This window comes from Anastrepha ludens, chromosome 6 (assembly GCF_028408465.1).
Source record: "Anastrepha ludens isolate Willacy chromosome 6, idAnaLude1.1, whole genome shotgun sequence".
NCBI lineage: Eukaryota > Metazoa > Arthropoda > Insecta > Diptera > Tephritidae > Anastrepha > Anastrepha ludens.
The window spans coordinates 9,406,139-9,419,516 of NC_071502.1; the positions used below are offsets into that span (position 1 = coordinate 9,406,139).

Below are 13,378 nucleotides of genomic sequence, written 5' to 3' on the forward strand. Positions count from 1 at the left end.
CAGGGCAAACGAAAATTATTTTAAAGCAGCTAAATGAGTTTGTTGAAGCTGTAGATAAAGGGCCGGTATCGTTTTATTTGGGTATGGAAATAGAGAGAGATGCATCTACCGGCGCAATATCAATTCATCAAGAACATTATGTGAATCAACTTCTTAAAACATGGGGAATGGACTCATGCAAGTCGGCAACTACACCTTGGGTTGATGGCACGGTACTCAAGAAGTGTGAGAAGCAGTGTAAAGATATTGACGCGATGCGATACCAAAGTTTAATCGGAGGGTTGAAGTACCTGGCGGTTATATCTAGGCCAGATATCGCCCATGTTGTATCTAAATTATCACAATTTAATAATCATCCACATGAAGAACGTTTTAAAGCTGCGAAGCACGTGTTACGATATTTGAAGCAGAGTTCAGCAGCGAAAATAACTTATTCATCTACAGGCGAAAATTTGGTGTGCTACACAGATTCCGACTGGGCTGGTGACGTATCTGATCGCAAATCATACAGCGGTTACGTAGTATTCATGTCTGATGGTCTGGTTTCTTGGGAATCAAAAAAGCAGTCTATCGTTGCCCTCAGTACAGTGGAGGCAGAATATATAGCTCTATGTCAAGGCGCAAAAGATGTTGTTTTTCTTCGAGCGTTGTTGCGTGAAATGGGGTATGAAGGATACGTAAATGAACCTACGAACATGCATTGCGATAATCAAAGTGCACAATTTTTGCTGAAGAACCCGATGGTGCACAAGCGCAGTAAACACATAAATTTAAGATTTCATTACGTCCGTGAGTTGTTTGAAAAGGGCGAAATCGAGGTACATTTTGTAAATTCTGATGCAAATGCAGCAGATATAATGACTAAATTTTAAAAAAAATTGAAACATAAAAATGGATGTAAATTGCTAAAGCTTACAATGTAATTAAAATGTAATTAAAAGTAGCAATATTATTATTACAGTTTTGTCGTAATGAAAATATTAAAATACGGAAAATTTTGAAAAATGTAATTTATAAAATAACTGGGTTGAGAGGGAGAATTGTAACAATCATAGCAACCCATGATTATAAGAATCACAGCAAACAATGATTGTAAGCATCATATCAAGCCATGATTTGTAAGAATCATAGTTGGCCATGTACATTTTGGTTCAGCCGTTATTCTTAGTTTTAATATGTACAGTTAGTTGAAATAAAGCAACCGAGCAGTGGAAACGTGCGTTTTCTTTTTCGGTTATATAAAGGTAAAATAACCTTACAAATTTGTTATCAGAATTTTCAGAAACATTTCAGCTAAGCGGTTTTTAGGCGCTAAATTTTGGTATAATAAAGTGGCAGTTTAAAGTGGCTCAAACTTCGCTTTGATTTTGGATTTTTTTTCTTGATAAAAAGCATTTTCAACTAACTCAAGTGGGTTAGAGTGTCTTAACAATCTTTCATCGTTTATTTGATCAAAATCTCTTCCAATATATTGAAAATTAAACATTTTTATTAGATAGCAATAGATTCGTAAATTCCATTTGATTTTAAATTGCTTAAAACCAACTTTAGTACCAGGTTGAGTTCACTTTAAATTTAAACCCGGTTCCAAGCTAAAAACCAGGTAACTAATTCGACTTTGATTAAAATTAACTATAGTTTTTCTTAAGTAGCTGTTTAACAAATATGCATCAGACTTATTTTCGACTACAATTATAGGCCAATGTGTATATATGTACTAATGTGTAAGCCGAAGTTAAATTTTATCCGAACAGAAGTTGGTTAAGGTACATTTATTTTCGACTTAAAAATGCATTGTTCACTCTCCAAAAAAGTGCTCTGTCCAGTTTTAATCTCAGAACAAATTATTAAAACTGGTGAAGTGCCATCGTGTTTTATTGAACGAAATATTATTATCATAAATATTTAAAGTATAATATTAGGCGCCAAATGTTAAAATTCGATTTTGAATGTGACAGCAACATAAAGCAAACGAAAGAGCAAAAGGTTGGTAAATTGTCACTAAATTCTTTGCAAAAATTTGTTATGATTTCATTTAAGGGTGGAAGATGATTTAAAGACGCATTTACTAGTGTGAAACACGATGACAATGGCCACAGAAATTTTACTCGTATTGACGTCAACATGTTTGTTAACTTATTAAAAATGGTAACTGTTGTAAATATTTAATAACTTCATGAGTTTTGTGTAGTTCTATGAAACCCGAAAGTTTACTTACAAGAATTGTAATCAGATGTTAAACTTGACCATCAAGTTAAAATGCGTCTCGAATTCAACTTGATACTCCATTTCAGAAAGTGTGCCTGTATCGGCCAATAATTTTAGGGATAAATTTTTAATTGTTGTTCTTTGCTTTATATACCTTCAAAATATCACATATAAGACGTTTTCTGCTTTCCGTTTGTGCCATTAGTAAGCGTATATTGACCCTTAGTACAAGTAACACAGGTACAAGAAGACAATTCTCAATATATTCATAATTTTTTGCTATGCTCTCATATTTTCGAATTTGTAAGGCTACTGACAACAAAGACTCGAAGGCAATAGATTCCAGAACGTGCTACAAGTAAATTACAAAAACGTCAACCGAAATGTATGCATTGAACAAGTCGCTCTTATTTCTTATTGAATAGCGAAAGTGGCAACAACTTATGCGTTAGCAGAAATTTTTGAAATGAACTTGGACTTGCAACAAGCAACTTCAAAGCTATTTCTAGTCGTTCCGAGTGTCTTGCGAACTATATACTTGCACGGGGGGTTTCAATGTTAAAATTGCGACTCAAATGCATACTTGGTTAACTACACTTTTACAAATTAATTTTATTGTTGGCAACGCGAAACCGCAGCTAACTTTCTGTTTTCGGTCTGTGAAATTTTGTACAAAACTCGTGTTGTACAAAATTATCTGATTGACGTATATTTTAAAAATTTGCGACGTTCATACGATATCTAACTAAAATTCATAACTATGGCACTAGCACCTGGCGTAAAAGAACGTTTAGAAACGGTTTACGATATAGCGAAGACCACATTTCACTGGGGATTTATTCCGATGGTGCTCTACTTGGGTAATTTTCACGCTTTATTTGGGAAAAAGTATTGATTTCTACATTATGAAACCTCGAACCGGTCTTATTTATATTAACTGGAAAATATTCTCAACCATTTTTGAATTCTTATAATAAAATATTTGTTTCTCTTTATTTTAGGTTTCCGAAAAGGCGCTGAACCCGGCATGCCACCTCTGTCTGTGCTAAGCTTACTTTGGCAATAAAATTATCGACAGAAATTATGTGTACATATTACGGGCGGGTTTCATAATTCAAAGCCTTGCGAAATAAAAATGTCTCACTGTTGACATTAATTGTTATACTCGCATTGCAATATAGGATTATATGTTTCAAATAAAATTTTGAAGTTATTCATAAAATCCTGTAATGTTTTATCTAGCAGCGGCAGTTGAGATCCCGTTTGATTATTCTTGTTGTAGCAGTTTGCCAAACTGTATCAAGTACGGAGAAGTTATCGGTCTTCGTCGTCTATTTTATCAACCCGATAGATCCAACAATTCTGTCTGTTCCGACAGGAAAAAATGGGAGAGAATGTAAATGCAATGAGAAGGTTCAAATCGTCATCATCAATCATCTCTCCTTCAGTCTAAATATGCGTTGTTTTTTGTAGATCTAAAATTAAAAATATATCGGGCATTTGGCAGAGCTTTTCTTCCAAGTTTTCGGCAGGTCTATGCATTTAAAAGAAATGGCAACATAAACAGAAAATTTTGATCCCGGAATTTCGGGATATTTTTATGGAGACTTACCTAAAACTATTTTAATATGCGTAAAAAACCAATAACTGAAAGCATTTAAACGGATTTTTAAAATCACATATTTAATTAAAAAGAAATCTTAAATAATATAAAAACTTTAAACTAAAATATATAAAACAAACCTCTAAACATATATACTCCACTCCATAAAACAAACATAAATAATATTACATATATAACTAAAGGCATATTTAAATTAACGCAATCAACTTTTATTGAAGTGAAGCTTCTTAGGCGTCGATGGACGAGCGAGAATGGAGAGTAAAATTTCAAGGCCATGCAACGTTTTGGGCATTTTCGTTCCGCGAGAGAGAAAAAAGATATAACGTAGAGGAAAAGGAGAGAGAGAGAGCTTTACCTTATATATACCTTAGATACACTTTAGGCTATTTTTCCTTGTAGTTGCTAATTTCTAGTGAGAAATAACACTGCCTACTTTTTGGCGCTTTAGTGTTGGTGCAAACTTGTAGGAAATATATTTTTCGGGCCTACTTTTGGGCGTTATATTTCCTTGGTGCCTACTGTTTGGGTCGACGTCGGATTTATTGGTATTGCCTTGCGGTAATTCGTGCCGTTGCTGCGGTCCTAGAATCGCTGCGTTTCCGCGGCTGATAAACGCTCGGAGTAGTGCGCGTTGTTGCCACGGTCGACCCTTCTCCGTTCTTTGTAAATTTTGTCTATTTGTATTCTCTGCAAATGTTCTGAATTCATTTAGATATACATTATTTCTCTCTCTGTCTCTCTCGGGTCTCTCCCTCTTTCTTTGTCTGTCTTGAAAGTTTCACTTCTGTTATGTGTACTAAGCTACACGCACTTTTATATTGCATTTAAAATGCAAGAACTTAAAGCATTTCAAGAGGAATCTTCGAATCTTGACCTGTGGTGCGATTCACTAACACATTTTATCGATATTTGCTTTGTTATCTTTCCTTAACCACAATTTTTACGATTTTGCTATTCAGTAACCCATTTGATTACGAAAATCGACAAGACAAAATCAGCTGATTGGTTACGATGTCGATTATAGCAATCTAAACGACAATAATTTTGGTGTTGTTAAATCAAACGATAAAGAAGAATTAGTAATTTTAATCAGAACTGTGAAATTTTATGATCAAAAACTTATTTAAAAAGTGCGAGTATGTCCTTTGATTATTTGGCTTATGATTGGCGTTAGATTGTTGATTGTTTCCGCGGTAGCGCTTAAACCATTCCCCAATACGGCTATTGCCTCCGCCATCATTTTATTCGCCTGGGCACTTGCAGAGCTGCTTTCGGCTAAGATCTATTAAAAAATAGCAAGAACAGTTAATAAAATGCCACTTTTATGTGTTGAAAATAAATTACCTTTAAAGCATCTGCTTGTTGTTTCGCGACTTCTACGGTTTCTACACTCGATTGGGCTAGCATCTATTAAAAAACAATCACCAATGGACAAATATAATAAAATTATTTTACATAAAGTTCAAAAGAAATTACCTTTAGTGCATCTGCCTGTTTTTCTGCTATTTCCAAAAATTTCTTCCGAGCATCACCGTCTTCTTCCATGCGCTTTCTTTTCAAGCTCGCCCGTGGTGTTCTCCTGTCTGAGATGTGCGAATTACCTGACCTCAGCGTGAATTTTTCTGCAAGTGGCGTCCGTATAGGCGACGGGGCTTCCGAAATCTCGCTTTCAACTTTCACTTCGATACCCATTTGGATTACCTAACAATTTACACACCAGTAAGTTACACTTTAAAACATACACTTTATGCAAGTTACCTCCTCTGGTGGAATATTTTCAGCTGGTGTCGATGTCATCCTAAAGCAATATACAAAAAGTATTAATAAAACAATAACTTCAAATAAACAGTTATTTTATTGTACTTACTTAATGCAAATATAATTGGTAAAAAACACTTAAAATTGAATCTAACAGCTTGGCTAGTATGTTTCTTTGTTCTTTTTCTTTGTGTTAGTCGCTCATTTTGACATTTAATTTGACAAAGATGCCACTCTCTATCAGTTTGAATAAATAGAAGAAAACAGCTGTTCAGTGTTAGTTAACATAAGTTGGTGAATAGCACAATCGACGGTGCAATCGACATATACTGTCGACAAAACAAACAATTGTCGAATCGATAAGAGTTAGTGAATCGCACTATTGAACCTTTTACATACAAAACCAGGTGATAGAAGAGCCTTAGCTCTAGCCGGCTGTTCGTAGTCAATTGCCATTTGGAGAAGATCACCAATTAAAAAATATTTCAACTTGCTCGCTTTAAGGACATTTTCGTAGATTGATTTAATGAATTATGCAACTTTTAAAAAACCTTCTGTTTCGTTTACATTATTTTTGTAATAAAAAAGTTGCATATCCCTATAATGGCGGCCACCGTAGCCGAATGGATTGGTGCGTAACTACCATTAAGAATTCAGAGAGAACGTAGATTCGACTCTCGGTGAAATACGCAAATTAAGAAAAAGTTTTTTCTAATAGCGGCCCCCTCGGCACGCAATAGCAAACCTCCGAGTGTTTTTCTACCATGAAAAAGCGCCTCCATTTGTGGAAAAACACCAAGACGCACGTCGCAAATAATAGAAGGAGATCGGCTAAACTCCCTAAAAGCGTGTACGCGTCAATTATATATATATATATGTATATATATATAGATACAAAATTTGTTTTGGATACCGAAATTAATACAAGCTAATCACTAGATTCCCAGATTCATGGCAAAACCAACACAGCAATACACAAACCTTTGTATGGAAAATTTCTTGTAAGTGAATCGATTTGTAAATATTTTTATTTTTAAATTGAACGAAATAATAAAAATGAAGTTCCTCGTTGCAAAATGTGAGATCACGAATGTTAATAAAGCTTCAAATGCATTTTTATTAGCTTGCTTCCCACTTTTATTCACTCGTCTGTGGTGTCCTCACGATTTGGGTTGTCGCAAACTTGTATTCTATCATTCTTTACTCTACTGACGTTACCTTTTCCAATAACATGACAACTGTCAAAAATATCATCTCCTACTCGTCTAAGCTTTCAAACAAACTCGTATAAAAATTCTGAAAATATTGATATGGTAGCACTAGTGAAAACGTTGCTCAAAGGAAAATGTCAAAAATTGTTATCATATTCAATGATGCTCCCATATTTCAAAAGTCTGCTTAAAGCTTTTTAGACTCAACTCATTTCATAAAAAAACATTAATTTTGTCTAAAATCTATAAGGAACATCATATATAAAAAAAAACTCATAATTAATATGCACGGAAAACCTTACACTCGTATATTTTCTATTATTTCACCTTGAAAACAGTGTGGACTTTATAGAAACTTCAGTCCGGCAACACTGTTCATTTATCGAGTTTGTTTCGGCTACGGTAGTGATTCCGTCGTTCGGTGGTTTTCGCGCAAACAGTTCACGTAAAATTTCGCGTAAACATGCTAAAATTTAAGACAAATTTCTTATTGGAAAATTTATAATTCGGCCGCTTGCAATATTGAAAGTTTTATTATATGCAATAAGTGAATATCACGTGACAAAATTGTTGCAAGGCCGCATTGGCGAAGGGTCGAGCAAATTTTTCTTCAATTAGAAGTAGGAGCAAGGTAGGCAAATCGTTGCTACTGAGAATGTGAAAAATGGGAAGAAAGTGATAAAGCAATGGAGAATCTGTAATTATTGCAATAATAATAATCGGTCAAAGTGTAAGAAGTCGCAAAATGCGAGTGTATAACTACTCGGCCAGATTCAATACAAATGTAGTGTAAACTTTTATATTATTTCAATGACAACAGTTATCTGTGAAACGCGACATTTGTAAACTGATTGGAAAATTTTAAATGTACATAACCTGCTTGTTGCCGCTGCTTGAGCCGCCTCCCTTTTTGGTGGAGCGCCACCAACTCCAACGGCTCATCGTAGCAGTGCAATAAAAGCGGCACAAGCGTCAGCAAAATCTTTAGTAATACTAGCAGCAATTGTAAGCTACAAACGCATCAACAGCGGTCAATGAAAAAATTAAAATATACTACAACTTTATAAAGGTGGAGTATTTTGTGCTGGAGTTCACTGTAAAGTGGTCTAAAAAGTGGGGGAAGAAATATAACTTTGAGTAAACAACAAACATAATTCACAAAACAAAGAAAAAATGTACGAACTGCATCGACGACACAACCATTTACCCCTCACACTAGCCACATTGGCCCTTACGACAGCACCAGCGCAACGGCACAAAAAGTCACCAATTTTGTGGCCACTATTGGTTGTAACGGTTTCATTGACTTTGCTGTTATTGCTGGACTTCCAACTGACGCCAGTTCATGGTATGTACAGTGTCGATCGCAACAATTTCAGTACTTTAAATAGCATTCCTTCTAGCCACACCCATCGAATATGTGCTCAATACTACGCGCAACTCACAATATGTGGATGCTGCAGGAAATAAGTGGATGTCACCTGTTTTAACGCATACTAATATTAATAATAGCGGCGCTGTTGGAAGTACTCGAAAAGGACACGGCCGTCACGATGACAACACGATAGAGCCATCCATGGCATCAGGTGGTTTGAGTATAGCAAACAACAGTGCAAGCCACGGGAATGCATTGCCATTGGTGGTGATGCCACAGCAAACTACAGCAGCAACACCACCGCTACATATGCTCACTGGACACAACAGTAATAGTAACAAGCGAGAGAGTAAGCAAAAGTTGGAATCAAAATTTATTTTCTAATTATTTGCACGAAATTCCAAGTAATTTTCATATATTTCGGGATCCGTCCTCAAATCGGCACTTTAAGTTGGTCTCGGAACAGCAGTGCTCAAGTGTTCAGTAGGACTTGCTATACCTTAGCGCTATTTTATGTTATCTTAAAGTTCATAGTCTTTTTAACACATGCACATAGATTTGTTGTTATTGTAGCAGCATAAATATTTTCCATGCATATACGGGGAATACTGCTGAAGTGACAGTCCTTTGCGTAGAGCTGACTGTGGTGGGAGCGTCATGTGTTGGGGTGGTTGGTGTCATATAGGCCTTCTTTAAATGTGGGATTTATATATCGTTACCTTGGAATTGAAATTTGAAAAGGTCGAGCCAAGGAGCACCAGGAGATTTGGTGCCTTCTAAAACACTCAGGCTAAAAAGTCCATTGTATTTAAAGCTCTGGAAAGGGGGTGGATAGTCAAGGAGGGAAGGAGAAAAGTATCAGAGAAAGAGACAGGATAGTTACCTTAATATAGAAATACCCTAAGCCACATTTTTACGAAATCGATACTTTAACGGATACTGGTGCATAGCTTCTAAACACACTCTCCCAAAAAAAGAAAAGAAATGTAATATCTATGGAAATTAATGATAATACAAGTCTTGAAAAAAATCCTAACTAATCAAGGTTGAATATATAGTGCGGTCGCCCCTCGGCAGGGAATGGCAAAACTCCGAGTATGAAAAAGCTCCTCATAAAAAATATCGGCGTTCGAAGTCAGCTTAAAACTGCAGGTCCGTCCATTTGTAGAACAACATCAAGACGCACAAAGAGGCGAAGAAGCTCGGCCAAACACCCAAAAAAGGTGTACGCGTCAATTATAAATACAAAGGGTATTTAATAAGAGGCGTTATTTTGATATTCAAAGAAAAATGCTATTTTTTAAACAGGGTGGGCCATGTAAAATTTGCTTTTTGAATCGGCTATAAAAAAAAAAACTAATCCATATTTTTTCAAACTTTTTTTTTATTTTGAAGATTGAACATTGTCATTTATGAATGAAAAATAATATCGATCAAATGACTGCCATGACTGGCTTTACAGTAGGCCATTCGATCAACCCAATTTTTAAGCACATTTTCGATTGTTTGGGCTCCAATTTCATGAATGGCAACTTCGATTTCGTGTTTTAAATCATCAATCGTCTCTAGATGGTTCGCATAGCATTTGTCCTTAACGACTCCCCACAAAAAATAGTCCAAAGGGCTTAAATCACAGCTCCGAGGCGGCCCATTGATATTGGAATTTCGGCTGATTATTCGGTTTTCAAAAACGGTAGCCAAAAGTTCGAGTGTAACTTTGGCAGTGTGACAAGTTGCACCGTCCTGTTGAAACCAAATGTCATCCTCTTCAATTTTTGGAAACAACTCGTTGAGCATGTCACGGTAACGCTCGCCATTTACTGTAACCGCGGCTCCTCGCTCATTTTTGAAAAAAAAAAAAAAATGGACCGATGATGGCGCCAGACCAAAAACCGCACCAAACAGTGACTCGTTGTGGATGCATTTGCTTCTCTACAGTAACGTGTGGATTTTCTGAGCCCCAAATCCGACAATTTTGCTTATTGACGTAGCTACCGATGTGAAAATTAGAAAAGAAAAAGACGACTCATCACTTTGGAAATAGGTTTTCAATATTTCCCAATTTTGTTCAAGCTTATAGCGTCCTATTTCGTAAATGTCAAACCTTTAAGTAAATTATGAACACATTTGACATGCCATTTGTGTTACCATTCTCAAAAAAATTGGTGGTTCAAAAAGCAAACGCTATATGCCCCATCCTGTATAAATGATCGGATGTTTATTTCATTATAAAGAGGAAGATATGCCGTTAATAGTGGAAAATAACATCGTGCAAAAGACCATCACAACCACGCTTCCAGGACAATATCCTTTTCATGAAATTTTCCATAACCGAATTGCAAAGTGGCTGCCCTATGTCCTCGATAGCCTCACGAATTCCATCTTTGAGGGCTTTAATCAACCCTGGGCTGTTGGTTCAGACCTTCTCTTTCACGTGGCCCCAAAGACAAAAAAAAAGTCACAAGGTGTTAAATCACAATATCTCGGTGGCCAATTGTGATCGCCTCTTCGAAAGATAACACTGTCCGGAAACTTTTCCCGTAAAAGATCAATGGTTTCGTTGCTTGTGTGGCACGTAGCGCCGTCTTGTTGAAAATAAACGTTGTCCAGTTTCATACCATCCAATTCCGGCCATAAAAAATCGTTAATCATCTCTCGATAGCGCCTGTTAACACCTGTTATTGGAAACCCCTTTATATAAAGTTGAGTTTGCATTCAATATTTTCCTGCTCTTGTAAAGTAATAATTCAGTTCCATGTGGCCATTTGCTAGTTTTCGGTACAAGCAGGAACTATGTAAATTAAATTTATAGTTTTTTTTTATCTTTATATGTATGTGAGCAGTAAAAGAATTACAAAATTTGCAGCACTTTTATAGTGTTGATAGATACAGTGTACTCTCTCCTAACGGACACCTCCCATAAGCGAACACTTTTTTCAGTACATATCACAATCCTTAAGAATTAAAAAAAAATATTTTACTCATGAGCGGACAACCCTTCCATAACATTTTATTAACTTTGTTTATATTTTTCTTATAAGCGGATACCTCCCATAAGTGGTCAAATTTTTCAGTCCCTTAGGTGTCTGCCAAAGAGTGTAAATTGCACATAAAAAACTCTTGTACTGCTTTTGTCGAACCAGATACAAAACTATCTGCTTACTTCGCGCGACCAGTGGAGTTACATTTATTGCTAGCACATCTGCAATTTAGTCCTAATCACACTTCGCAGCCATAGCATACCCTTACCACGTGATGACACTTATTTAAAAAAAAAAAAACTTTACCACCATGCGTTTGGTCACGAATTCAATAGAAATTTAATAATAGGACTATGAATAAGTTCGTGCGGGTTTTTTCGAAATTTGAAACTTTATTGACGTAAAATGGTTACAAATTTAATATTCAAAATATTGTCCATCGCTTACTACTACTTTTTCCCATCTTTCTGGCAATTCACGGATTCCCTTTGTGAAAAATTCGGTCGGTTTTGCCGCAATCCACGAATCGATCCATTTTTTGACTTCATCGTAATTACGGAAGTGCTGGTCAGCCAGGCCATGTTGCATCGATCGGAAGAGATAGTAATCGGATGGCGCAAGGTCTGGACTATACAGCGGGTGGGGTAGGACATCCCATTTGAGCGTTTCTAAGTATGTTTTGACCACTTGTGCAACATGTGGCCGAGCATTGTCATGTTGCAAAATAACTTTGTCGTGTCTATCGGCGTATTGCGGCCGTTTTTCTCGCAGTGCTCGGCTCAAACGCATCAATTGTCGTCGGTAGACATCCCCCGTAATCGTTTCATTCGGTTTCAGTAGCTCATAATACACAACACCCAGCTGGTCCCACCAGATACACAGCATAACCTTCAGGCCATGAATATTCTGCGCCGACGTCGATGTTGAAGCATGGCCAGGGTATCCATACGTTGCCCGACGTTTTGGATTGTCGTAATGGACCCACTTTTCATCGCCAGTCACAATTCGATGCAAAAAACCCTTTCTTTTGTGCCGTTGAAGCAGTTGTTCGCATGCCATAAAACGGCGTTCAACGTCTCTTGGCTTCAATTCATACGGCACCCAATGGCCTACCTTTCGGATCATTCCCATGGCTTTTAAACGTTTGGAAATGGTTGATTGATCAACTCCCAAAGTTTTTGCAACCTCTTCTTGCGTTTGAGCCGGATCTTGATCGAGCAATTCCTCCAATTCGGTATCCATGAACTTTGGCGGCGCACCCTCGCGTTCTTCGTCTTCCAAGCCAAAATCACCACTTTTAAAGCGTGCAAACCACTTCTGGCACGTTCGCTCAGATAGAGCATGCTCACCATAAACTTCCACCAAGATACGATGACTTTCGGCTGCTTTTTTCTTCATATTAAAATAATGAAGAAGAATTCCCCGCAAAAACACATTATTTGGCACGAAATTCGACATTTTCAAGTGTGGTAAAAATATTGTTGTTTACGCTTCAAATAAAAAACTTATACTGACGTTTGTGCCTTACGACAGTAGCTCTCCAATGAATGTTTGGAAATGTGGATCGATGGAATAATAATCAAGTTACGCCATCTGTTGTAAAACCGCACGAACTTATAAATAGACCTATTAATAGCAGCACAAAACCTTAAAAAAAATATTTATAAAGCTTCAGTTTATTGAATTCATTACATCCCCCACTCAAACCACATCAAACGCTGAATGAATCAGAGAAAATACTGTTTTGGCGATTTCCCCCTATTCTTTTTACGCACATTTTGGGAAAAGCGATTCATGTTTGCCTAAAGTATCCATAAGATATTAGCATTTTTGTGCACGCCAGCCGGCTATTCTGAGGGTTTGCTTCCAGGGCGAAGGCATTATTCGGCGATCAAAAGGAGCTCTTGCGGCGGATGGTACAAATAGTACCATCATCATGATTGTTGTGGTGCTTTGACAATCAGCAATAGTGCAATGAATTTGACGATGTATCCAGATACCTGTTGTGGTTTTGTTTTTTGTTTTTGGTGTGTTTGTATAGCTTCGTTCCGTTAACTTTGTACACGCTCTTCAATTCTTTTCTTTATTTAATGTTTAGTGGAATATTGCTTTATTTTGCAATTAAAAGCAAATTCACACTTAAAGTTGATTTAGTGTAGCGAGAATTCAAGCGTTACCTAATTATTTGTTTGTATATCTGATATGCAGTTGCATATTAAAA

General features: G+C 36.6%; 3 protein-coding genes across 7 annotated transcripts in view; 2 read left to right on the forward strand and 1 right to left on the reverse strand.

The window, feature by feature from the left end:
• The first annotated feature begins 2,836 nt into the window (after positions 1 to 2,836).
• Positions 2,837 to 3,430, forward strand: LOC128868550 (mitochondrial import receptor subunit TOM7 homolog). Its single transcript, XM_054110763.1, has 2 exons — positions 2,837 to 3,068; positions 3,210 to 3,430. Exons 1-2 carry the CDS (start codon positions 2,969 to 2,971, stop codon positions 3,272 to 3,274), a joined length of 165 nt encoding a protein of 54 aa, XP_053966738.1. The 5' UTR covers positions 2,837 to 2,968; the 3' UTR covers positions 3,275 to 3,430.
• Positions 3,431 to 3,959: 529 nt separating this feature from the next.
• Positions 3,960 to 5,876, reverse strand: LOC128868549 (uncharacterized). The gene is made up of 5 exons (XM_054110762.1): positions 5,700 to 5,876; positions 5,591 to 5,630; positions 5,309 to 5,533; positions 5,177 to 5,239; positions 3,960 to 5,114 (listed from the first exon to the last, which is right to left on the reverse strand). Exons 2-5 carry the CDS (start codon positions 5,627 to 5,629, stop codon positions 4,956 to 4,958), a joined length of 486 nt encoding a protein of 161 aa, XP_053966737.1. The 5' UTR covers position 5,630; positions 5,700 to 5,876; the 3' UTR covers positions 3,960 to 4,955.
• A 1,321-nt stretch (positions 5,877 to 7,197) lies between these two features.
• LOC128868496 (TGF-beta receptor type-1) overlaps positions 7,198 to 13,378 on the forward strand; it is a 55,421-nt gene continuing 49,240 nt past the window's right edge. For 3 of the 5 annotated variants that reach the window (XM_054110642.1, XM_054110646.1, XM_054110647.1), the window contains exons 1-2: positions 7,198 to 8,149; positions 8,205 to 8,525. In XM_054110642.1, coding sequence (XP_053966617.1) covers positions 7,975 to 8,149; positions 8,205 to 8,525 — 496 coding nt within the window. In that variant the 5' untranslated portion in view covers positions 7,198 to 7,974. The remainder of the gene's footprint in view (positions 8,150 to 8,204; positions 8,526 to 13,378) is intronic. The other 2 variants (XM_054110644.1, XM_054110645.1) reach the window with 2 other exon arrangements.

Bases quoted from the DNA above. Each gene is read 5' to 3' on its own strand.
- LOC128868550 (XM_054110763.1), top strand. From the start codon at position 2,969: ATGGCACTAGCACCTGGCGTAAAAGAACGTTTAGAAACGGTTTACGAT. The intron at 3,069-3,209 runs GTAATTTTCACG...TCTTTATTTTAG, and splicing joins TCCGATGGTGCTCTACTTGG to GTTTCCGAAAAGGCGCTGAA.
- LOC128868549 (XM_054110762.1), bottom strand. From the start codon at position 5,629: ATGACATCGACACCAGCTGAAAATATTCCACCAGAGGAG. The intron at 5,240-5,308 runs GTAATTTCTTTT...GTTTTTTAATAG, and splicing joins AACAGGCAGATGCACTAAAG to ATGCTAGCCCAATCGAGTGT. The intron at 5,115-5,176 runs GTAATTTATTTT...ATTTTTTAATAG, and splicing joins AACAAGCAGATGCTTTAAAG to ATCTTAGCCGAAAGCAGCTC.